The sequence below is a fragment of the Halichoerus grypus genome, chromosome 8 (genome assembly GCF_964656455.1).
Source record: "Halichoerus grypus chromosome 8, mHalGry1.hap1.1, whole genome shotgun sequence".
Lineage (NCBI taxonomy): Eukaryota > Metazoa > Chordata > Mammalia > Carnivora > Phocidae > Halichoerus > Halichoerus grypus.
In genome coordinates this window covers 54,723,260-54,749,777 of record NC_135719.1, presented here as the reverse complement: position 1 = coordinate 54,749,777, position 26,518 = coordinate 54,723,260, and the positions used below count along the sequence as shown (strand labels likewise).

Genomic DNA, 26,518 nt, shown 5'->3' with positions numbered 1-26,518 from the left:
TTCAGAAAGCTCTGTAGCAGTTTCCTGTAACGTTACACACACGCTTACTATATATGCATATATGCCCTACACTGGATGAAATGATTTGATGTTCTTTGAATCTTGGTTCTAACCCACTTGCTATCTTTATTACCTTGGATAAACTTCTTTAGTTTCCACACATATACAACAGGAATAATAATAGCACCTACACCTAAAATAGTACCTACACCTACAACATAACATTGTTGTGGAAATTAGTTAATGCATGTAAATTACCTAGTAACAATGCCTAGCACATGTAAGTACTCAATGAACAGTAACTTCTGTGATGACTCTGAATCATACTCATTCATATTTAACATGCCTGACACAGTTATTAGGAAATGTAATTCCTCCAAGTTGTTATTGATGTTTTTAAAAATTATTTTGACTAATCTCACTCCTTTGCACTTCCATGTAAGGTTTAAAATCAGCTTGGTAATTTCTACCAAAAAAAGCATGCTGGGATTTTGAATGAAAATATGTTGAATACATAGATTAAATATGGGGAAAATACACATATTAATCACCTTATTGTGTGAGAAAAATTTTTTCCCTTTAATTTCCTATGATTCAATGATCAGAACTGCCTATATTTTTTTTAAAGATTTATTTTTTGGAGACTGAGAGAGCGTGTGCATAAGCGACAGGAGGGGCAGAGGGAGAGGGAGAGACTCCCCGTTGAGCACGGAGCCCAATGTGGGGCTCAAACTCATGAGCCTGAGATCATGACCTGAGCTGAAATCAAGAGTCGGACGTTAAACCTACCGAGCCACCCAGATACCCCCAGAGCTGCCTAAATTTTGAATTTTTATTATAATGGAAGTTGGACAGTAGGAATCATAAAGGTTGATAAATCTAGGGATAAACAAATTGGGGTCCATAAAGATTAAATTATATGCTTCAGCTAGTAGGATCAGAACCAGGCTCAAGACATTCTCTTGATCTAGTCTCTCAATCTTGGTACCCCGCTAAAACCCTTTTAAACCCTTCTCAGAGGGGACTCTCTAGTTAACAGAATGAAAACAAATGACTATAATATATAATAATAATAATATTAAGATTTCACAGCTTAACCAGGACAGTTCTGAAAGCTATGGACACAAGTTCCTAAAGTTGGTGCACAAGTCCTCCTTTGTCCATTCCTGAGTGGTTCAACTACATAAAGTTACTAATCACCAGTTGACTAGAAAATTCAATTAATCAGAGCACCTCATCCCCACTGGCAAAAGATGGGGTCTCTAAAACTGAAATAATGTGTTTGAGCAGTGATGAGGAAAACTCTCCTACCCACAAAATCACTGGCTGTTCTTCAGAGAGCGTTTGGTTTTACTTACTCTGGACTCTATCAGTGATTCTCAATGCCACCTGCACATAGGAATCATCTGGGGGAACTTCTGTGGAACTTTTGTGGAAATGTCTGGGGGTGGGCCCAGGCTTGAGAACCACTGCCCTAGCTCACCCAGGGAGACCTCCAATTTTGTCCAGCTGGCAGCTCTACCAGTACAATTCTCTGTTTAACCAGCAACCTTTACAAACGGAAATCATCAGTTGTGGGGTTAAGAAGGGCCAAAAAGGTTATGAAACCCAGAGCAATACAAAAGCACCAGTTCCCCAAAAGGCCAAAGACCAGGATACTGTGGCTACCCACGCCACTCAGAAGTCTGAGTCATCTCATGAGCCCGACACCATGGCCACCAATGGACATTTACAAGAACTTCTACAAAGACTACTTCCCAAATCAAAAGGTGGCCTCAGGGTGACCCCTTATTCCCATCCTTCCCTTTATACGAGCACCCAGACTGTTGAATTATCCAACAATCTAGACTATTTGGATTATTCATCACTGATTTATAGGAAGGAATATGGGAGGCTTTAAGAGGTGGTATTCAGAATTCACCTCGAAGGGCTTTCTTAGAAAAGATGCCTTTAAAAAAAAAGCTGTAAGATTTCTGGTTAACTCACCAACACTTCACCAGAGCGTGCTACCCAGCTACTGAGGTGAAAATCAAAGTGAGATTTATTTCCAAGGAATAAAAACCAAAAGACTGCCTTCATAGCTCTAAACCTAGTCACTTACTTTGGGTTTAACTCCAGAAAGGGGAGGACTAACACCTAAAAAGCTGGAAACAAAGACACATACACTTCCAGGTGTGGATTTTTATTTTCACAAAGAGACAACAATGCCTTCCCACATACAAGTATTTACAAAACCCAACTGATTCACCAAGCTAGAACCTGGGTTTTTTCCAGTTCTCAACATAGTTGGGAACATGGAAACATTAGTACCCACACAATTCCCAGAGATGGAATTTATCCACCGAACAGTGTAGATTACCTAATAAAAGTGCACTTACCTGCACAACTCAGTCTAAAAACCTCAGTGATACAAACCTCATGGCCAAGGTTTCATTAATCTATTTGGTTTCATACCATGCAAACCCGAACAAGTGTGCTGCTACACTAACCTGAAAATCGGCTCTCATTTTACAATTAAAAAGGTTCTCAACGCTTTAGCAACTATACAGAATATGAAGGTTTATTTCAAAAAAGAGTACATTTTTTTTAAACCAGGATACACAGATGCACTTAATGTAACAGTACCTTCTGCAAAAATAGGTTACATAATACTCAGAAATGCAAGGAACAATCTTATTCTCTAAAAATTAGACAGCAGACTTTTTTTAAGCTTAGACAGCCTACAAAATGGAGGCTGAAAACGCTTGGTGACAAGAAACTCCAGAGCCTGACACCACAGAGCTAATGCTGCAAATGAAACTACTACCACACAGCTGCAAACTACTCTTTATATTCACACAGCGTTAAACAAAATGGTTTTGATTCCATCTTTTCAAATGTGTCTCGGTGCTGCAAGAAAAAAAGTTGAATGATACACAAAACTATTAAAAGTTACAACGGAACTATTTAAACATCTTCTCCAAAATTGAGAAAAGCAATCATGTTAAATTTTAAAAAAAGAGAAAAAAAGAAAAGTCTGACAGAACTCTCAAGCAAGTCAGAGGTCCTCTTCATAAGTAGTCAAGTAAAGTTTACAGGAGATTTCAATAAATTATCTTGAAACCATGGCAGAGAGCTAATTTTCAGAATCGTCGTGGAGGTCCACCCTTAAATGGCTTAAATCCGGAGCCACTTCCTCTTGGCATGGAATTGCCACTGATTTGTACAATTCTATTAATTGGGGATGCATTACTGAAAAAGGTTTAAAAGAAAAAATTGTCAAGAACAAAAGAATAAATTACAGCTAATACCTATTAAGTGTTTATCATTTATCAGGCACTGTTCTTTGTACTTTACCCATATTAAATAACTGACTCTTTTCAACAGTTCTGTGAGGTATGGACCATTACTAATCCCACTTTCCTGATGAAGAAACTGGGATCTGGAGGTTAAGTAACTTGCCCAAGATCACGGCTAATAAATGATGGAACAAGGATTTGAACTTGGGCACTCTCACTTCAAAGTCTCTGCCTCACAGTAAGCCAATTAATGGGATGCACATGAATGGATTGAAGCAGTGGCTCTCAGAGTGTGATCCCCAGATCAGCAGCATCGGTATCACCTAGGAACTTGAACCTCCGAGCTAGAGGACATCATCACAGAATTATTTTTGGATTTCTTTTGGAGGAGGATGGATTTTTTTTTTATACGTGTAATGGCAACGTAGTAGGTACTAATGAGCGACACGGGAAAAAAGACCCACCAAAACACCCTACAACCAATTTGGGAGACAAAAACCCATGGTGAAACAGTTTAAGTGGAATAAGATCAGACTACATAAAGGTTCGAATGCCTGACTGAGGATGGCAGGTTAGATCTGTGACCAGAGAGGCAGCTCATGACTTTGGAGCAAATAATGGTATAACAAAACAGTTCTAAGAGTTAAACTTATAAATAGTGTGAGTAACAGAGAAGGTAAAAGACTAATCTGAGAAGCTGAAATGAGGAAGAAGGCATAGCTATTACAATTATTTTTTAAAAATGGAACCACATTTAGAAATTTATGCTAGGGGTGGAAGAAGATAAAAGATGAGGCCCAGTCTGGGTGAACAAGATGCACAGTGGCACTGGCAAATTAAAAGAAGCTGAAGGCAACACGTGGAACATGAAGGTTTGAAACAGGAGAGGAATGAGTTTGCCTGTGACCCTGAATTTATGGAGACGGCAAAACACTTACATAAAGATCACAATATAGAGCTAAATATCAAGGGCAGTATCTGAAGTTCAACCATCTGAAGGAGCCAGCAAAGGAAATCAAAAGAGCAGAAAGAAAAGTCGGATGCATTAGAAAACAGAGGAGTATCCCCCCGAAAAAGAAAAGCCACAGTGAGCAATAGTGCTTAACCACCAAGGACACTGAGAGCTCAGAAAATAAAGGAATATAAATGTGTCTAGAAAAAAGGCGTTGGTAACCTTTGAAACCAAAGGTGGAATGAGTGCCGAGGCCGTGCAGACACAGATATAACAACACTCACTCCAGTCTGACGGTGGAACCGACCAGCACAGCAGTCAGCTGGATCAGCGAGCCCGCCCCGCCTCTAAGACAGGGGAATGGGAAAGACAGAAGGGCACGGAAGAGAAGGGGAGACCAGACTCGCCAGCTGAGGGGCCACAATGGATGCTGGTGCACAAGAGAAAGCTCACCTCTGAGGATACGGACAGGCTCTGGGATAGTTAAATGTGCAACAGTTTTGCTAGAGCTATTGGAAAAGGGAGGGAGCAGAACGTACTTTCAGTCTCCTCCTTTCTAGGACTGCTTTCTAGGACTTTTAGGAGTGACAGGTAGTGAACAAGATGACAGTTCAGACGTGAAGTTGGTGCTCTTTATCTACTGGATTATGACACACACACACACATACCTGGATCTCAACCCATGGGGCAGAATGCCAATCAATGAACTTACAATGAGGAATATAAACTAACAAATTAACATCCGCTGCCCAGCATATAATCTCGGGGAGATCCGGAGTTAACATGGGGAAATGTGTAGGCTAAGCTAGGACTGTGACCGCTAGTTGCCATTCAATCTCTCAGAAACTATCCTGCCCTTTAAGGAAAGGATAAAGGTTTGGATGAATGCCGGCAGAAAAGTCTTAACCGGGTACTTACCTCGCGTGTTGGGTTATCATGCCTGCTGCTGTCCGGCCATCACCCATCCGCCTTGCATCATGATAGCCGGGCCCTTGAGAAGGTGGACCATGCCACTCTTTCCTTGGTCCACTTGTGTCCCGTCCGTGGCGTTCAACCACATGTCGTTCCTCAGGGTAGTGCTAAAGAATCACATATTAAAAGAAAAGTCACAACACCCGCAGCCTCATGCCGACTCACTTATGCTGGTGTGCTCTTAAGTGTCCGAAACAAATCAATAAGGTGTTTGAGAAGAAAAGGGGGTGAATAATACCAGAGCACATGCAAAGAGTTTCCAGCTATTTTGTACTGAGAAGCTGCTCAGGCTTCAGGGCAGGGTATGGGGGCAATGTAATTTCTATTTCCGTAGCTTTCAGCATGCACGTACTTTTTGACCCTTGAGTATTTCTAGATCCATATATGATGCCTGGATGGATAGATGTGTAAGAAGGCACAGTGAGGGGTCAAAACAGTACAACAAATCAGGGTAGGGTGTAGGATCAACATGCAAACAGCATACAGACACGGTGGTTGTCGTCCTATTTCACACAGTACTCATTATTGCTACGATTCTTACAAGGTCTTACATACATGACTATGAAAAACAGAGTGAATGAACCTAAGGAAACAAAGGCCATAGAACTAAAGATCCAAGGAAAGCAGAGTCAGAAGTGATGACACTTAGTCTACAGAAAATAAAGCTGAAGGTACTGTACAGAGATATAATATTGGCAAAACAATTTATATTAGGAAAAACAGCATTTTCAAGGGAGGAACAGGATCTCCTCCTCGGGATACCTTTTCTAAGTGGATATCGGAATGCGGGGGCCAGTCTATGAGTTTTTACTCTGACTAAGGCAGAATATCTGGATTACAGACCCCGTCTTAAAAGTTCTGCTCATGGGGGGCACCTGGCTGGCTCAGTCGTTGAGGGTCTGCCTTCAGCTCAGGTCATGATCCCAGGGTCCTGGGATCGAGCCCCACATCGGGCTCTCTGCTCAGAGGGAAACCTGCTTCTCCCTCTCCCACTCCCCCTGCTTGTGTTCCCTCTCTTGCTGCATCTCCCTCTGTCAAATAAGTAAATAAAATCTTAAAAAAAAAAAAAGAAAAGAATTTCAGGGCTAGCATCCTACTTCTTTGGACTATTAATGCTTTTGTTTTTGTTTTTGTCTTAAGATTTATTTGTTTGACAGAGAGAGACACAGCGAGAGAGGGAACACAAGCAAGGGGAGTGGGAGAGGGAGAAGCAGGCTTCCCGCGGAGCAGGGAGCCCGATGAGGGACTCAATCCCAGGACCCCGGGATCATGACCTGAGCTGAAAGCAGATGCTTAATGACTGAGCCACCCAGGCGCCCCTAGACTATTAATGCTCAATTGTTGACAGTAAAATATGAAAAACATTAAGATCTTTTATAAGAACCTCGTCTCCCAATCGTTCCACTCTAACTAATCGAGGCCACATCAAAATGGTAAATCCTCGGAATTTATTCCTGAAGAGGTGACAATACATCCTCAAGCATTTACCTGTGTTCCACTTCCTCGGTCCGTGATCACACCTCTGTCTCCCTCTCTGTTCCCGTAGCCCGAAGCATTACTGCGACTGCCAGGGGGAGCCCCTCTCACGCTGTGTCCTGATACTTCCCTCCCAGATCGTTCCGGCCTTTCAACTCTGTTAAACAAAACCCAAAGACATCGACAATCAAAACTTTATTACACCTTTTTTTCCTTAAACCCAAATGCGTTCTATGCCACCGGCTGGGCCCTGGCAACTACTCAAGATACCTTGTTTCCCGTTTGTCGGAGGACATGCCGCTGTCACTTTTCCAGGTGGTTGGTCTGGATGGATTGGGCCCCGCTTCTCGAGGATGTCTAGGGTGAGTGATATCAGGCCTGTCATGGATGATCACTGTTCTCCTCTCGTCTCGTTCTCCCCGGACTTCTCGCCTGTCTGTTTCTCTAAGTTCATTTCTTGGTGGTGGAGGTTCATTTCTTCTGGAATCACTGAAATTTTTGGGATACCTTTCAAAACCCGGATCTTCTCTTCGTGCAGTAGGGCGTGTTTTTTTCCCTTCACTTTGACCAACAAAGCGTTCTCGCCTATTGATTATTGAGAACAAAGAATAGAGGTCCTGAGATGTACTTACTTGGCCTTATTCTTAATTGTACTTGCATAACTTATAAAAATCACAGCTTCTTTAAAAATTAACTGAAAGAGGGCGCCTGGGTGGCTCAGTTGGTTAAGCAACTGCCTTCGGCTCAGGTCATGATCCTGGAGTCCCTGGATCGAGTCCCGCATTGGGCTCCCTGCTCGGCAGGGAGCCTGCTTCTCCCTCTGACCCTCCCCCCTCTCATGTGCTCTCTCTCTCATTCTCTCTGTCTCAAATAAATAAATAAAATCTTTAAAAAAAAAAAAAAAAAAAAATTAACTGAAAGCAAAGTCACCAAAAAAGCCACAACTTTGATTATAATAACTTATATTCTAAATGTCTGGCATGAAGATTGTTGTTTAGCATCTGGGAGGAATTAACATCAAACACTCAAGTGACTACCGACCTGAAGGATATTCTAGTGTTCTAAACAGTTGAAGCACATCCAAAGCTAACAGTATTCCACCTAGTTTTAAACAAGGTTAAGAAGATAAAGCCAATCTACTTAACCTTGTTACGGTGGCCTATTAAACTAATTTTTTTCCAAAGTCTATTTATTTAAGCAATCTCTACACCTGACCTGAGGCTCGAACTCATGACCCCAAAATTAAGAGTCTCATGCTCTACCGAATGAGCCAGCCAGGCGCCCCAAACTAATTTTGAATACTGAATCACATTTACATTAATAAAAACAAAAACCAAACATAGGATTTGTTCTGAACAGTCAGATCTGAGCTGTAGTACTTAAGATTTTTTTTTCTTTTTTTAAAGATTTTATTTATTTATTTGACAGAGAGAGACACAGAGAGAGCGGGAACACAAGCAGGGGGAGCAGGAGAAGGAGAAGCAGGCTTCCCACGGAGCAGGGAGCCCGATGCGGGGCTCGATCCCAGGACCCTGGGATCATGACCTGAGCCGAAGGCAGACGCTTAACGACTGAGCCACCCAGGCACCCCAAGTACTTAAGATTTTAATAGCGAACCAAAGTTATCATTAGCAAGGCTCATGTACCAAATACAACTTTTTTTTCTTTAAGATTTTATTTATTTGAGAGAGAGCGAGCAAGAGAGAGCATGAGCTGGGGGAGAGGCAGATGGAGAGGGAGAAACAGACTCCCGGCTGAGAAGGGAGCCTGACGTGGGGCTCGATCCCAAGACCCTGGGATCAGGACCTGAGCTGAAGGCAGATGCTTAACCTACTGAGCCACCCAGGCGCCCCCCAAATACAACAACTTTCAAGGTATCTATCTACCTTTCAAAAGACGAAGACTGTACTGTTGAACTCTCAGGAAACCTGCCCCTCTCTCGGTGATCAAAGTCATTAAATCTGTTTTGCTGGCGAGAATAGTCAGATCCATGGCTGAATCGTGCATCTGTATCTAGAGACAACTTTTTATTCTCGCTCCAGTAAGGATCATCTCGCCTTGAAGAGAAATATTTGCTCATTTATATAAATTAGTTGTATAACACTCCCACAACACTTACTTGGAGTCATACATACCACATGCTAGGAACTGTGGGTACAGAGGCTAATAAACTCAAGACATAAAACATTCTGTTACAAGAACAAGCTAGCAAAGAATTAATTATCAGATTGCATAAAGTCATATAGTGTTAGAGGAATTTCACAGGAGAGGAAATAGTTGAAAAATGGTCTGTTTTAAAATTCGTAAATGGAAAAGACAGCTACCATTTTATAATAAAATTCTAACCAAGAGTCCACAACCTTTTCAGTCACACTAACTTTGGAAAGGTTAGACAGGTAAGTCCCAAGCACAATTCATTCATTCCATGTATTTCTCAACACAATCAACTAAATCTCACAGAACTTATATTAAGAAAATTAAATGACTGCATTTGGGTATCTGTTAAGCGGCATGAACACAAACACACAATGCCCTCTTTCCAAGTCTGTCACTTCCAAGTTTATCTGCACTACCCTGTCAGAATTTTCAAAATGGGTCTGAGTTTGAGAACCATCATGGAAGCCTACTATGGTGATGTATTTCCAGTCATAATGGAAAAACATTTGGCAACAGGAAGGGAAAGGGAAAAAAGAGCAGACTCTGTCTACTTGACGATGCACTGGATCCACTCCAGTCCTGCAATCATTCCCATCCCTACTGGATCATGACCTTTGATTCCAGTGATGGTTGCCTGTACTTGCTAATCCTCCAATCAGTCTTAGTTTGGAAGGCATAAGATAGCAAGTGTTAACTGTTAAAGAAGAAAGCAGGCAACTACCTATGATCTACATCACGTGGGCGTTTCAAAGAATTCCTTTTCTCTTGTTCGTAACGAAGCTGCTGCTGTTGCCTTCTCAGCTCCTCTCGTTCTCGAGCAATACGTTCGGCTTCCTTACGGCGTTCCTTCAGACAACACAGAAGGAAGAACCAACCAATGCAAAATGAAAACACAAGGTAAGTACATGCGCAACCTTGTTTCATCCTGTCATTAAGAAACCACCATAGGCAAGCACCGGGCAAAACACATACCTGGGACAAATATATAAACAAAATTGACTTCAGAAATCAGTAAGCTAGGCTATGGCTATTGTTCTGCAACATTAAAAATAACAGAGATTGGGTGGTGGAAGTTGGCAGGTAATTGGGAAGGTCAGATTTAGTTTCATCATTTGACTGAAACAAAAGCACCTAAAGGGAATTAGATATAAAGTTCTTAATATGTCTGGAAACTAAAGTGCTTAAAACCCTGGATGCAGTTCTGCAAAGAGAGGCATTATTTCCTTCCAGCCTTGGGAAATCATTCCCACTCTACTATGTAAGGAAATAAGTTATTATTTGCTGAGACTGGGATAGTGACAGAGCCTGGATTACAACTACTCTGGACTCATAGTCCTATGCTCAGACTATTAGGCTGCCATGATATTGCAGAGCTTGAGTTATTACCAATTGGCTAGAACAAAGTCACTACTAAATGTATTTTGAACTAGCACCTAAGTGATTGTTATCTTTCAGGGACACCTTAATAAATGCTCATTAGCTGAACTCATTCTTCAGAAGCTTTACAACAAGTAAAGCAAATTTTAGGGCAAAAATCACAGGGTTTGAAAAAGGTCAGTTATTTAAGATGAAAAGATTTTCTGACTGCACCTGTTCAATACGAATGCGTTCCCTTTCCAAGCGTTCGCGTTCCATTCTCTCTCTCTCTAGTTTTTGCCTTTCAATTTCTAGGCGCTCTCTCTCTCTCTGTAAGCGTTCCCGTTCTTCCCGTTCACGAATTATTCTAATGCGTTCTCGCTCTCGACGCTCTCTTTCTGCAATCTCTCTTCGTCTAACAAAAATCAGTATTTAGAAATACTTAAATTATGCTAGCACTGTGTGAAAGAGAATAGCTTTTGAGTTTGAATTTTTCCTTGAGGTTGGCAATTTTAAACTTCAACTCAACCTAAGTAGTTTTAATGTAATTGGAAAGAGAACTCAAAATAAAACTTTAAACAGATTCCAATGCTGTCACTTATTTATTAAGACTGTCAACTGAGGAGCTGAATTTTATAGAGTAGTTGCCTCTTAGAGGATTCCTGTTTAAATAAAAATCCCATAATAATAGCCCATTAGTGAATCGACATTTTAAAAAGGAGATATTCTACATATATGAATTTCCAAAACTACAACTTCTACTGTTTTTGAGAGGAAAATTTCCAGTATCTAGTATATGGTCTACCTCCTTAAGCAAGGTATACCTTATTTTGATGACTTGGGGTCATACCCATCAACATGAATTATAGCAAATGCTACATATAATAAAATGTGGCCTTACTTTAAGGGCCTTTTTGGTGTTCACCGGCCCATGCTTCTTTGAGTCAGGACACAGTTCAAATGTATGCTGAACTGAATGAAGTTACTGTATTGGGACTTTTAATCACGTTTTTGTCATCCCCTCACTCTAAGGCCCTTCGTGTACTCTATCACCATGTCTTCTTCTAGCAGCCCAGTGGTTCTCAGTGGCTCAGTGCTGCTCCCATGGAAATCTGAGGGCCATATTAAATTATCGCAATGACCATGGGGGCTGTTAGCAGCATTCAGTAAGTGGGGACTACGGATTCTAAATATCTTATGATGCATGGAATAATCAGGATAGTTCTGCACAACAAAAAACTGTCCAACACTTACACCTTTCAAATGCCATAATGGACATTCATGTCATTAAAACAAAACAAAATCACCTTAAAAAAAAATATGGAGCCTAGAATTTGACTCATTTTTAATAAATGCTAGGTCGGTTTGTTTGCTTTGGCATGGTTTTATATACACTAAAATTTCTAGAAATGCAACTCCATGTAAATTAGAGGAAAAATGATACTTTCTTAAGACCTTCACCAAGAGCTGTTCACCATTTCAGAAATCATGTAGTAATGTCAACACCACTCCTGGTATTTGACTTACCAAAATGACACACCAATATCAGTCTGCATTTGTAGCTGTCACATTTTCATTGAGTCTAAAGAGGGTTGTAAACATCTGACTACTTCATTAGGTCTTCTAGAGAGTCGTGCCTAAACATTCATATCTGGAATATATGCTTCATTATAATTTACTTTTATTTCTTCTTTATATTAGAGTTAAGGCATTATATTGGTTTTTTGGAAATTATTTATATAGGCATATTATGCATTTGTAAGCCTATTATGCATCAATTACATTTCAGCAGAGTAAAGAGGATGCTGTGACTATATATATATACACACACATATATATATATACACACACTTTATATATATATACACTTTATATATGTATATATATATATATACATATATAAAGGGGTGCTGGTCTGATAGACCTGAGAATCACTGCTCTAGGAGCTCCCACTCTCTCATCCTGATTTATCATCTACATAGGAATCTCAGTATATTGGGACTTCATCAAAAAGAGAAAAAAAAATGGGTTCTCAGTAATGCAAGGATTATTTCCTTCTAATAAAGTATGTGGCAATCATAGTACTATTTAAGTTGTCAGATGTGTCTGGTTGTTCCTAACACTCCTGTGAATGAATAGATGAAATCCCATGATAAAAGACCTCTCAATGAGATAGGTTAATATTTGGAAATTTATATTACAAAACACTTTCACAAAAATATTTTAAGTGGCATCAAAAAACTGACATAGGAAAGCAATGGTCGCATTCATGGTGAACTGTTGAGACACTGCCACTAAAAATAGAAATGTTTTGTTTTGTTCTCAGTTTGTTTTAAAGAGAATGCTTGCTTCGAGATAGAGCTTGAACACAGTAAGGTTCACAAGGCGAATCTTCCTTCACTTGGGCTCTAATCCAAAGTACAATCAATTTTTCATAAAATGTCAACATGCTACTTGAACACTGTAGCTTACACTGATACTATCTTATCTCAACATCATTTTTTCCTTTAAAGTCATGTTTTTCATGGCGGCAGCTTTGGAGTAGAGGAAAGAGCATTGGACTTGGAGTCAGAAGACTTGGGTCTGAGTCCCGACTCTGCCACTCATTAGCCATGTGGCATTGGAAGAGTCATTTAGCCTCTCTGGGCCTCCATTTTTTCAATTATATAATGGGCGCACCTAATCTTACAGAACAGTTGAGACAGAGATAACAGATGGAAATGTACTTTATAAAATGCTATGCAAACTTAAGAAATCATTAGGTTTTACTGCACTTGTTAAAAGTGGCCAATAGCTTTCTGTGGGAATACAATTTCCAGAAATCTGGTTTGTAACTAGCGTTAAAGATGTACCTATAGTTAAAGACAGGTATAAAATAGACTCTTTTCCTACCTTCGAAGTTCCATTGCTCGTCGCAATCTTTCAAAGCGAACTAAATGCTCTCTTAGTCTTTGTTCCTTCATCTTTTCAAAAGGCAAGATGTCTTTCCTTCTATAGTCTTTGTCCCTTTTTTTATCTAGGCTAGCTCTCTCCTTTTCCTTGCTTCTCCCATGAATCTACAGGAAAAAAAAAGGTTATAACAGGACTAGAAGTTAAAATAGTTCGGGGTTTTGGTTTTCAAGTTCAGCTGGTCATTTAAAAAGGTTAAATGAGTAATGACATTCTATTTTTCTTAGATTTTCAAGCACAGAAGTATGCAAAAAAATGGTTACAGAGATACTAAATTATCTTCTTTTAGAAACAGGGAGAATAGGATACAGCATCCGTCCAGAGACTTACTTTCTCATATCTTCCTCTTCTTGATGGCCTACAATGATCTCCTTTAGTTTGGTCTAGTATTACCATATGTCCTGGACTCTTGGAACCTAAGAGAAAAAAAAAGTAGATAAACGCCTAAAAAACATTTCATTAAAAAAGACAATCAATATAATGTAAAAATGCTGAATTCTTAGATAGCCAGATATTCAGAAACCAGTGCATGAAATAAAAAAACCTACTTATTCTATGAGAACTTAGTTGCACATAGTTTTTAAAAATAACTCAATCCACAAACATAAATACTTTCTGTGATACCAAAAGATCCCAACTCAGTTACACAACTACGAATCAATGGCCGTTTACAGCCAGCCCAGGTCTTCCAGTAAAGGGGCTCAGCTGGAAGAACACCTTTGTTTCCCAAGAGCAGAAAAGACAACTAGTGCTACTGGACCTCCCTTTCTACCACAGTGACATCTAACAAAATTTAAATATTTATCTGGACTGTAATCTCAGGTTTTCCCTTCCACTGTAAAAATGAAGTTGTAGAAAGCATTAGAAAAGGGATCAAGAAGAAAGATACATATAGCATACTTATTCGCTTCTTTTCTTCACTTTTTTTAATCGAGTCTGAAGTTTGGCCACTTGATCCATTATCATTCTTCTCGTCTTTACCTTCTATTTTCTTAGTCTCCTTGCCTTCCTTTTTTTCACACTTCTCAGACGACCTTTTCTCTTCTTTTTTGACAGAGGCTTGTGTCCTGACCATACCACCCAAGAAAACAACAAAATGAGAACTACTTCATCAATTTCCCAAAAGTCTATGTGCTTATCAAAAAAATAAATCCTTACTTGCTACTTCTATCACTCATATTTTTTTTGTCTCCAGAACTTCTTGAACTACTCTTTTCATCATTTTCTTTCTTCAGTTCTTTCTTAGAAGGATCACCTTTAACCTGAAAGGTTTAGATAGGAAAACAAAACAAAAAAACAGTAAGTTACATTTATGATCATAACAAGTATGTTGCTGGGACAAAATCTGGAAAACAGGAAGTAAAAAATCTGGAAAATCTGGAAGTAAAAAACTAAAAATAAATACTTAAAAATTATACCAAATTCTACTCCCTACTGGTATAACATCTTTAAATCAAGCATTACTGGCCCTCAAAGTAACCTCCCTTTTATATACAATTAGGCAAGCTTACTTTTTCCACAGAAATCAGCTGTCCATGCAGCTCAGTGCGATGAAGATGGGCAATACATCTGGACACCTCTGTGCTTGAAGACATGGTTACAATGCCATAGCACTTTGCCCCAGGACTTCGAGCATTTGTAACTACCTTTGCACTCAGAACCTATAACATAAGATAACACTTTACAAAGTTTTACAACTACATACATTTCTGAGTAAGTCAAATTTCACAAGTAAGACTATTCAAATAAAACGGTATGTTCAGGATACAGAAATTCATGATGAAGGATAAATTTAGGATATGTATTATTCTGTTTCATATTCTTGTGATCACTATCTACTTTGCTTGTAAGTACTTAGTAAATATTCAGGGGAACAATTTAAAGTGTCAAAAAGCAATTTAACCTACTTTTATTTATTTTTTCTTTTTTTTTTTAAGATTTAATTTATTTATTTGACAGAGAGAGACAAAGCAAGAGAAGGAACACCAGCAGGGGGAGTGGGAGAGGGAGAAGCAGGCCTCCCACTGAGCAGGTAACTCAATGCCGGGCTCGATCCCAGGACCCCGGGACCATGACCAGAGCCGAAGGCAGACGCCCAACAACTGAGCCACCCAGGTGCCCCTATTTTTTTCTTATTAATTTTTTCAAATATATAGCCAAAACACAGTCACATCAATGAAATAATGGCACAATTAATGAAAGCAAAGAAATAATATTCTCAATTAGATTTGGGCCAAACTTCCCCTACCATAAGTCCACCCTGACTCTCTTAGAGGAAAAAAAAAAAAAAAAAAAGGTAACTTTCTAGAAAGTTTCTAAATGAGTGTTAACAATTTTCTATAACAAGTAACTACAAGAAATTTCAAAAAATGAATAAAGAATCATCCACATATAAAAAAAGCAGTCTTTAAAACAAACCCTACAAAAATACACCCTAAAGAGACACACCTTGTTTTGTGCTTTTAAAATTTATACCAATATCAAAGTGACAAAAAATTTCAATTCTATAAAATCGTTAAGAGAGACAAGGGATGGGTGAGTAAGAAGAAAAGTGAGAGAACAGTCTAGTGCTGAACAAAGAGAAAGACAGACATAATGCCATGAAAAGGTAAACAGGGAATTTAGGAGGCTGTGTGGTGTGAATGGCTGGAAACTATCAGCTTTTATCTCAACTCTGGGAAAGGCAGACTTGCCCCAACAGCAACTTGATTTTTAAGCCCGACGTCTTGTTACAACGGTGTCCTTTATATAGTTTTAGTCCCAGGAAATGCCAGCATTAAAATATTGGTTTTGGATCTCTAACAATAAATTACCAAGGCTAATCATGTGACTACAATTCTCAGTATTCTGTATCTGACACCTACAAGAATCCTTAACACTCAGGCAACTCTCTATATTAGAAGGAAAAAAAAAGACTCCTGAAATCAACAGGATAGATTTTTGTAACATTCATTACTGGTTATTTACCAATACTAGTCATTAATAAATATTCCAAAGCCTACTGTGTGCACACAAAGTACAGCAGATAAAGTCTCTGGTATCAAAGAGCTTACACTGGTGTAGATTACATACGATGTATTAATGAAAACCAAAAATATAAGGTAGAAAGTAGTGAGTGCCTTAAGGGATACAGATCGACTATAATTCAATTCAACAACTATTAACTGACTATTTAATTCATTTAATTATTGACTATTCTTCTCTTCTATTAGGTCTTCCCCTTATATGCCAGGGAAACCTTTCCTGATGAACCAACTATAGCAAACCCTCCCCTTTTTCCTTTCTTAGCAACTCTTTCCATCATAGCACATATCACAACTTCTGATTAAGTATATTTTTAACAGTTTTACATTTTTCTCCACTACTGTACGAGAATCTGTATGATGACAGGGACATCAGCCCCCACCCCACCCCCAAACTCTATATCCCATCGTCTAATACTAGTCTACCTATATTTTCCAAATGACCAGATCAGCCTCAGATACTCTAGTTTCTAGAAAAATCATGACAAATGTGAAAAACAAAACGCAGTCCTTGGCTGAATTGGGCTCAAAATACGAGCTTTTAATAAAAAGATCCCCAGGGCTCAGGGTGAGATTTTATGTTGAAACTCACCAATACCACAGAACTCAATAATTATGCCTATACCAGTCCTAAGAAAAACAAGAAATTGGAAGGTTTTATGTAATACCATTTTGAATATAATCCCCATTTCAAATGGAGATACTAGAAAGACAGATAAAAATTGTACCTTTCCATATTTGCCAAAGAGGTTCTTCAAGTCAGCAGCTTTGGTATTAGAAGAAAGTCCACTAACCCAGATATTTTTAGTTGAGCTTCCACTGCTACCACTAGTACTACTTGTACTTCCTAGAATAGATTTAATATCAGACATTTTAGTGTCTTAATTGGAAATTTTATTTTTTAACAAAATTATTAGGTCCATATGATTTCAAAATTATAAAATCCTCTTTTAACTTAGTTAAATTATGATAGTACAACCTTGCTGTATCCAAATCCTATGAATCTGCTATTATTAAAATCAAACACAATAGACAATACAGCTAAGTAAGGAAACAAGTCTAAACATCTGTATACTTCCTACCATGTGAGTTTAAAATCAAAATGGGTAAAACATCAACTACAGGTCTTGGACTTTCACTGTTAAGTTTAATCATTTATACTCTACCACTGCACAACCAGAAAGCAGTCATCAAAAAACGTACAGACTGCTTAATTACCCTCATCTGTTCTGGGCTTTAGATCCTGAGAAATTGGGAGTGCAAGAGGGAGCAGTCAAAGCAAGGGATAAACTATTTCCAAGAATTTAAACGTTTAAAAACAAAGACTAACCAACAGCTCATCTTCATTCTCTGGTAGAGAAAGAATAAAAAAGAAATTATATGCAACTAGTTAACTCTGGATTTAATAAAAGACAATCTTCTAAGACAAATTAATTACAAGAATAAAATCAGAAACCTCGAAATCCTTTAGAATAGGTAAATACAATGTTATATGAATCATTTTTGCACTAATTCCATCACAAATTATGGTTTCATACACAGAGATGCCATTTCTTAGAATACAGGCCTACTCAGTCACCCTCCAGGGTTTTTCCTCAAACGTGCTATTCTAAAAGGGGAGCCTTCATTCATTTGACTTTACTTGGAAAACAATTCTTACCCCACTTTAAGAAAAACAGTATGTAATACTTAAAAGTAACAATTTTTGTAACTTCAGGTTATTATATGTGGAAAGAGTAAAAATTTCAATGCTTTCGAATATTACATGCCACAAGTTTTAGTTGAAAAATTACTGTCAGTGTAGACTTATATGAGGAGACAACACCTACCTGACTCAAATATTTTAAATATTAATGGTTGCTGCATTTCTACTCTTAAAAAACACATTTATCAAAGGATTGATTTTATTTTATGAAATGCTAACAAGAAACGTGTGTATCTTTTTTATATTATCAGTAACATGTGGGCCCAGGTACTTCTCTTACAAAAAAAAATTTTTAGTTAATAGAAAAAAGTTACCATTTAACCAAGACCACCAAGTTTCTAAATTTAAAGGGTAACACTTAATAAAGTCATTGTATTTTGTCCATTAACCAAAACTGTAAGGGATTTAAGTATTGCAATTAATTGTCAATTAGTAAGTCAATCACTAAGATTTCCAGCTACAAAACATACCAACAAAATAACACTAAATGCACCACAATACAGATTAACATTCCCTGAAGAGGCATTTTAGGACTCTGCAGTACCTGGATGGTGTTATTTTTCCCTTAAAATGCTTTTTTTTTAGAAAACAAGAAATGTTTTCAAGTAGATGGCATATGTACAAAAGGAGATGATAGCGCACAGCCATGAGATAACCAGACATCCCAACATCAAATATTGCATCTTTAAGCTTACAAGAATTTCAAATAAAACTAATTTCCAACACAGGACTCCCAATAACCCAAAATAAGTCAAATTAAGAAGTAAGTCTTCAAGAATCAAACTCCTATATAATATTGGCTACGTTACTAGAAGTGTGCCCTGGTTTAAACAATGAAAGAAGTAAAACCAAATGTTAGAGACTGATTTTCTTTTAAATGCTAGACTCCACAAATAGAGGCAATTACTATTTACAGTACATTTCCTACTAGACAAGAACAGGGGAAAAGTTGTGCTGGTGCATAAGGGTTGCAAATGACTATAATTAAAGATAAAATACTTCTAAAATTATAATGTAAGAAAATGAAATATCCATTGTATTAACACTCAATACAGTTGCGTAGAACACAATGGGAAAAACACATACTTTTAGCATACTCAAACCAGTTTACAAATTAAGTAATTAAAGCGTAACGCTTCAATCACACCCAGAGTTTGCAGAAATCTGTTTAACTCAATAGTCTACACCGAGGCCCACCCAACATTTTTAGTATGTCAATTTTTAATGACTAAAGGTCAAAGGAAACCCCAGACAATTATTACTTTCTAACGAAAGTACGCCATTTACCACTGAAACAAACAGGAAAAAAATTCATTACCTTTGTCATCTTTGGATGATGTCTTGCTCTCCTTAGATTCCTTTGAAGAGCTAAAGAAGCAAATCACCAGAAGAAAATTGAAAACAAACAAAAAAAAAAAAACAAAAGAAAACAAAAATCGAACAGCTTGATATTGACTATATTTCACACTAGTACTATTCGTACAAATTAACAATTCCAAAGGCCTAGATTAGGTTATTTGAGCAAATGATTCCCTTAGGATTCTTGCACTGATTTTCCCCAAGATGCCTGAAGAGCTAGATTTTCTGACAATTCTATTCAGTGGATATATGGCCATCTTCTCCAGATTTGAGGACTGGGACTTGACTTCACTTTGTGTTCTTAGGACTGATAGTTGTTCATTAACCATCATCACAAGGATTTTTAAAAATAAAACACAAAAAAATTGTCAATTTGAAAAAAAAACCAAAAAACAAAAAACAACCAAAAAAAAAAAAAACCAAATATATGCTGACAATGCGACAATGCAATCAGTAGGACACACTGCATATTACGAAGATCTTGAAATTTTTTTAAAAGTAACTTATGACGGTCAAAAATATTATAGGCAGGATCATAAGTACTAATTACTGTACATGGTCTTGAAGCCACCCCCTTAATGTAGAGTGATCTTATTGAATGCTGGAATTCAGTATCGTAAAGAACTGACATAGAAAAACAAACCTCTTTGCTTGACCAGAGGCCCCAGTAGACGAGGGCCCTTTCTTCAAAGTATCCTTTTCTTTGTCTCCAGATTCTGCTTTCTTAGAACTTTCTCTGGCTTCCTTCTCGACAGGATCACCCTTCACGCAGTCTTCCTTCTTACCATCTTTATGGTTCGCATTCATCTCATAATCCTTGCTTTCCTTCTCCGGGCTCTGTGCAATGGCGTCCTGCCCATCTTTTGGCTTACTTGCTTCAGAATCTGTAATTTTCACATTTTTACCTGTTTCTAGGAGGTCATCACCATCAAAATCCAGAGTGATGGCATCTTCAGCCTGGATTGTGACCGAGATGTTGTCATCCTCAGCTTCTTTCACAGGTGCATTAGCTTCCATCTCTTCGTGAGCTGTGTGATCAGCCTCAGCTAGGTTCCCTTCTGAAGGAAGAGGTTTAGATACTTCTTGTGTACCATCACCAGAACCTGCTATATCTAAGAGGATTTAACAGGAATAAATATGGCAAAACAAGAAGTTTAAACAATTTCATATTCATAAGCTAGAATAGGACCTAGAAAATATAAAGCCAGTTATTAGCACTGATGGAAGGTTAGGGGAAAAAAAAACACAAGGGTATTAACTAACATAAACAATCCTTTACCCAGGATCACTTATTCTTCATGGAAAAAATGATCTCTACATACAAATACCAAACAACAAAAGTGAGGAAGTGGTTCCATCCTGAGGATACCAGCTCTTCGTTTGTGGTTATAAGTTAATGGCAAACGGAAGATTTTGTTTCCCTCGATGAGATAGTGACAGATGTGCAGATTTGTTATTCAATGTTCAAATCATCTTGGGTTTAACCCTTGTGACCTTCGGAACTCCCACGGTGACGTCTTGAAAGGTCACAGTCTGAGGATATCAATCAGTCTTCACAGTTTTTCCGGGCCCCATCCTTTTCACTCTTCTGCTTCAGTTCTTGGGTAGTCCAGAAGCGTACGGAAAACTGCTACAGAAAGCTCCAAAGATGTCCTGCTCCATACTGTGCAGGAAATTGGTTATTTCCAGTCTTCATCCTGTCCAGCCAGTCCCGAAATTACCATTTTCGAAGATGTCTTGCATTTCCCCAAAATGGAAAGGCTTCGGGCATGTGAGATTTTCAGTCAGTAGCTTTACTTCGTCATCACTTTTGGGCTTTTTATTCTGCCTTGCTTAGAACCCTGCTCCATGTCCTTTCTAGTCCAAAGGAGGATCCTTTGACTTCCATCCAAGAACTCTTCCATAAACCTCGTACTGATCAATGCATTACTACTGATGTCCCTGTAATTGTATTGAATGAGACAGTTCTCCTAAACCATGAAAACTGTCGGAAGACTGTATGAAAGTTTCTCTACGCAGCAAACAAAAAGTCAGTCTCCCGGTCACCCATTTTTAGGACTGGTTGTACAATTAATTATCTCTTACACTCTAGGACCCCAATAAGCACGTATGAGTTACTGCAGTGCCAGTCTTAAAGGACATTATCGACTTACCGTATGCTAGAAGTTATTTTAAAACATAAAATTAAAATTGGGTTAAATAAAATATGGCAATGTCCACTACAGTAACTGATATGTACCATTAAGTTAGAACATAGCTTAAATGTTAAAAAGAAAATTAAAACCAATTGAAAAATAAAATCAAGATGCTAACTTAATTCACTAAATTGATAAATTTGAAAATAAACTCATTTCAAAAATAAGATTTCAAATAAGGAATGTTTTATTTTCACATAATTTACTATTTTTCTAAATGTCAGCAATTTTTAAACTCTACTTGGCATCAAACATACCTTTCTCATTTTCTTCTTCCTCACCATCCTGAAATTCAAAGAATAATCAAATGTAAAATGAATTCACTTAAAACTAGATTTCAGTAATAGCACAAAAGCAGTGAGGTTAAACTGGTATATAATTTAATAATATTAATTAGGGACACCTATCACTAACAAATATAGGCTATTCCGATCAGAACCAGAGCCCATTTAGAGAAATGTGGCACATTCTCTGGTGGATGTGGTCTCAGACAAAACAGGTAAATCTATCAGTAATTAGATCAACAATCAAATGGATTAGTTTCAGTATTCAAAACTAGTTTATAGAATCTGAATCCTACTCACATCAAAGAGTTGCCAAAAGACTGACCTGATTATAGTTCAAAAGCACTTTTAGGGCGTGCTATTCAAAACAGTATGAGAAAGTATACTGTGAAGACATACACTTTCAAGGGCTTAAATGCACATTAATAAAAGAAACAAACAAAAACCCTTTCTAGGCATCTCAGAAGAGGAGTGACTACAAGAGTAGTTATTTTCAAATTATTCATCCCTTCTTTCTGTTGAAAATGAATTCACAGTGGTCACATATACCCTGGTGGTCAGACACTTTAAAAATGGTATTTGCACTACAGGTAATCAAAATAGTAACTCACACTGTTTTAAAAATATGACTGATTTTAATTTTAAAATATGTGATCTCTTCGCTTAATCTAAAATTAAGCATGTGCTAGCCTGAAAACAGGAATACTGCAAAAGGATTTTCCCTTTTTCTCTACCCAGCAAATACTGCAAAAAACCCCTGAAGGTAGTCAAAGTCACACCAAGAAAAAACCAACATTTTCCCCAAATTAAAGATCAGAATAAGCAAATATTCATTTAATCTCGGGAAAGGAGAAAAAAAAGTTAAGGGATGTTTTAATTTATAACTTTTAAAACAAAAGCTGAGTCGAAGTAGATCATTTTCAGTCAAGGTGGTGTGAAGCTACCACATACAGCCTTAGAGTAGTGGGTTTCAAACTTTGAGTCTGTATCAGAATCCCCTGGAAGGCTTGTTAAAACAGTTTGCTGAGCACCAACCCAGAGTTTCTAATTCAGGTCTGGAGGCAGGACTTGAGAATCTGCATCTCTAACAAGTTTCCAGGTGATGCTGATGCTGTTGGTCCAAGGACTACACTTTAAGAACTACTGCCTTAGAGTGACAGCCTAGTAGTGAAAGAAGACTTTAAAAATTGAACTGTAAACAAAAGTTTAAATGGTGTATTTATCTTATAACATAATTTTAGATTCCAGAAAAGCATGCATTCCTTAAAAATGTCAAATATTTTACCGTATGCTCAAAATTACATCTGATAACCACCATTATTTCTAAGAAATCATTTTAAAGGATTTTTCGACTTTAAGCTAACATGTAAGTGCCCCCAAATTATGGAATGCCCAATTGCTTTACACACTAAACATGAAGGAAACTAAAAACACTGAAACAACTAAGCCACAAGCTTAGGAACTAAGAGTCCAAAAACAAGTAGATTACTGATTGATAGCAAAGTGAATCGTATTATCACATAAGTCCATTATATTATGCTCTAATAACCTCTTTACTGTCGTTCTGTTGAACCAGAATTTAGTTTTAGTCATTGTTTCTAATCTGCAACATCTGGAAAGGAAAGAAAAATGCTTTCACTTGGGTGGAGTGACAGGCAATGGCAGCAAAGAAAGGATGAACTGTCGATTTATCTTTTTCTTCCAAATTCTTTTAGTCCAGTAATTTGTTGTGGCGGGGATAAACAAACTGGAATATCTTAACTTTTACTCAGGAGAACAAATGAACTTAAAGAATGCAACTTGCCGTTTCTTTATCTACCAACAGCACACCACTTCCCAGTTATTCTCTTAGAGTTGCGATATTGACAGGTTCAAAAAAAAAATGGCCAAATTATCTCCTGTTTTAAAAAGTAAAAAAATTTAAAAACTGTAATGTAAAAAACAAAATCCTTTCTGCTGTAATTCTACCAATTAGAAATGTTATTTCTTGCTGCTAAAATAACTGGTAAGGTTTGCCTTACTTTGCTGAAGAGCTTTTAGATATTTATCCTAATTACTCAACATGTCTTCTGAAAGGACTCATAACATTAGTTTCTCAAATTAGAGGTAACACTAGCTTTACTACATATACTTAAATGCCCCTAGAAAAGTCTGACCCGGCTTTTAGAAAATAAAACCGACTACAGTTGGGGGTGAAGCACAGAAACCACTAGGGTTAGTAGGAAAGACGAGCCACAGTTTAGTGCAGACTTTGCTGTGCAGTATGTGCAGTAAACAAAGCACTACTAAAGTCAAACCTCTGGCCCTACGTAAGCCTAAAAGTCCTCATAAAAAGGAAACAAAACAAGAAATACAAGAAAGACAATGGGAAATTTTTCCTGTCTAAATGATACAAATGATATGCACCTTATCTGAAAATAATTTTCCTCCACTGAAAACAGGTTTTTTTCAAATGAAAAATATACTAAATCAGTAACAACAATGTAAAGCATCCTCTTATATTAACTACTTTTTGAGTTTATCTTGAAAAAAATGTAATATTTCACATAAGAAAATGAAGCAAATGCTCCCTGTAAGGTAGGAATTCATGTTGTTTATCTTTGTAGCAGGATCTACAATCCTTAGTCAAATGCCAAAAGTCATATATGAAGCTTCTCTATTTTTATTTCATCCTAGGAGCAGCAATGATAAGAGACAAAGACAAGCGAAGGACTTATTTTTCAGTTAATAAAGTGCTTATTACATATACAGTAAGGATACACATACTCATATGTGTATATATATGTATATACATTAACACTCATTCTACCTTCCCCCTAGGTTAATCTCGTGAGATAATGTAACATACATGTGCTACGTAAGAAGACCTCTTCTGGAAAGTCTCCTTTCCCCTGACTTGTATATAAACAGTATATTCAGCCTGATTTAAAATAAACCTTTAAAATAACCTTAAATCACCAACTGCCTGCTATCTATGCAATATGCTAAAGGTCATAGGAAATACAAAATACCCCGCACAAGATAAGTACTCAATAAATATTTGTTGAATGATTTTACTGAATAAATGTGGTGTGAGACACTACTATTTTTAGATGGAAGGAGTGAACTGCTCATTTCCATGTATGTAACGGGCTTAACTGCAGCACTGTGTAAGTACAATGAAATTCAGAAAACATTTACTAGCGTGCACTTATTTAGTGAAAACAATACCAAACTAGACATCTTAAGACCTGGGTATTTATCCTATCTTTACCACTGAAACAGTTTTACTCTGTGGTATTGTTATCCATTTAGCTGAAGTTTACCCATAAAATAGAGATAACATATGACCTAAATAGAATACAAATAATTAAATAAGATAATGGATATAAAAAGTTCTCTGTAAACCATAAAGCACTACATAAAAGATATTAAAGAAAGTTTTATGGAGGAGATACAGATAAATCTGGCTTTCAAGGTACACAGACTTCATATGACAAAAAACTGGTATCAAATTAGTGAAACATTAAGGGCAAGGGCAAATAGAAAAAGGAATATACATGGTGTGATCACAGAAGACTGAAGAGACTGAGATTAGAGGAAATTTTTAAGAATTACAGCACTAGCAAACATAAACATTTTTGAGAAAAATTTCCCCAAATTTTTCAAGTAACGGGTAACTTCAAGCTAATAAAACAGTATCACAACCAGACTGCACAGGTACTCTTAGTACTTAGCCAGGATCTATGATCAATCCTAACATCAATCCAGCAGGTAGGAATTACAATGTTCATTTTACAGACATAGAAACTGACTAACAGAATCTGCCCAAAGTCATAATATTATAGGTAACTAATAGAAGCACAATTTGAACCAAATTCTATGTAGTATAACAGAGGCTAACGCTTAAAGGCCAAATATTTAAAATCCAAGTAAGCCTGAAAACTGGCTTGAGTGAAGGGACTTTTTTGAATGCATTTTTCTCATAGCTTTGATTTTGAAACCATGTAAATATTGTAAATTATAAAATCAGATTAAATTTTCTAGCTATTTTCAATTATATACTCACAAGAAGTTACAGATTCAATTTTTTTAAAAGCAATACTTTAATTACTGAAAATAAAATGAAACACATCAACCTAAATCTGTATGAGTTGGGGTGATATAACCATATAGAGCAGAACTAGTCTAATATGCAGTAACTGTTCATTCCTAGAAGGGTACATCTTTAGGACAGATATAATGGGGAAAAATCTTAAATTATTTTCAGTAATCTTTTTTTTTTTCTCAGTAATCTTTTTGATAGTGGTGTTGGTATTAAGTTTCTAAGACTGTTGTAGGTATACTGTAAGACAAAGAAAATGATTAACTTAGAAGTATCCCTATGACCTCAAAATCTATTTAACTTAAAAGCAAAAACAAACCAAAAAACCACACACATTCACTAGCACTGTACCTTGAAAGAAAAGACCTAGAAAGCATGAAAACCCAGTAGCAATGAACACCCCTACCACCGAGACCAGGTTCTTGAAAGCCACTTACCACCAAAAGGAAACAATGGCTAATTAGGTCTAGAGAAGAAAAAGGAACATCATTACATACCAGAAAGCAATCAAAGACTACCAGGATCATGTTGAAATGAAGAGGCTCTCACAAGCTACAGATGGGGCAATTTGAACATTGAACAACGATAACTACGATGGACTTAAATACATTAAATATATTTAAACCCATGAATTCAAAATGAAACTAAGGGAGGAAAAATAAAAAACTCATTAGTCACTGTTAAAGATAGTAATGAACTGGCTCATTATTCCAAAAATTGGTAAATAA

General features: G+C 37.3%; 1 protein-coding gene and 1 long non-coding RNA gene across 4 annotated transcripts in view; one reads left to right on the top strand and one right to left on the bottom strand.

Moving 5' to 3' along the window:
• Nucleotides 1-2,166: 2,166 nt before the first annotated feature.
• The window catches only part of SLTM (SAFB like transcription modulator), a 42,838-nt gene continuing 18,486 nt past the window's right edge, over nt 2,167-26,518 (bottom strand). Inside the window, exons 6-21 of one of the 3 annotated variants that reach the window (XM_036107045.2) lie at nt 21,680-21,707; nt 19,871-20,339; nt 19,187-19,236; nt 16,892-17,010; nt 14,652-14,801; nt 14,299-14,402; nt 14,041-14,207; nt 13,471-13,556; nt 13,084-13,247; nt 10,426-10,606; nt 9,557-9,681; nt 8,565-8,735; nt 6,949-7,263; nt 6,691-6,835; nt 5,149-5,309; nt 2,167-3,231 (exon numbers count right to left, since the gene is read on the bottom strand). In XM_036107045.2, the coding sequence (XP_035962938.1) occupies nt 3,123-3,231; nt 5,149-5,309; nt 6,691-6,835; nt 6,949-7,263; nt 8,565-8,735; nt 9,557-9,681; nt 10,426-10,606; nt 13,084-13,247; nt 13,471-13,556; nt 14,041-14,207; nt 14,299-14,402; nt 14,652-14,801; nt 16,892-17,010; nt 19,187-19,236; nt 19,871-20,339; nt 21,680-21,707 (2,544 nt within the window). In that variant the 3' untranslated portion in view covers nt 2,167-3,122. The remainder of the gene's footprint in view (nt 3,232-5,148; nt 5,310-6,690; nt 6,836-6,948; nt 7,264-8,564; nt 8,736-9,556; nt 9,682-10,425; nt 10,607-13,083; nt 13,248-13,470; nt 13,557-14,040; nt 14,208-14,298; nt 14,403-14,651; nt 14,802-16,891; nt 17,011-19,186; nt 19,237-19,870; nt 20,340-21,679; nt 21,708-26,518) is intronic. The other 2 variants (XM_036107047.2, XM_078079274.1) reach the window with 2 other exon arrangements.
• Nucleotides 9,631-24,627, top strand: LOC144382885 (uncharacterized). Its single transcript, XR_013450459.1, has 3 exons — nt 9,631-9,732; nt 15,100-15,255; nt 24,527-24,627. It is a non-coding gene; the product is annotated as an uncharacterized LOC144382885 (long non-coding RNA).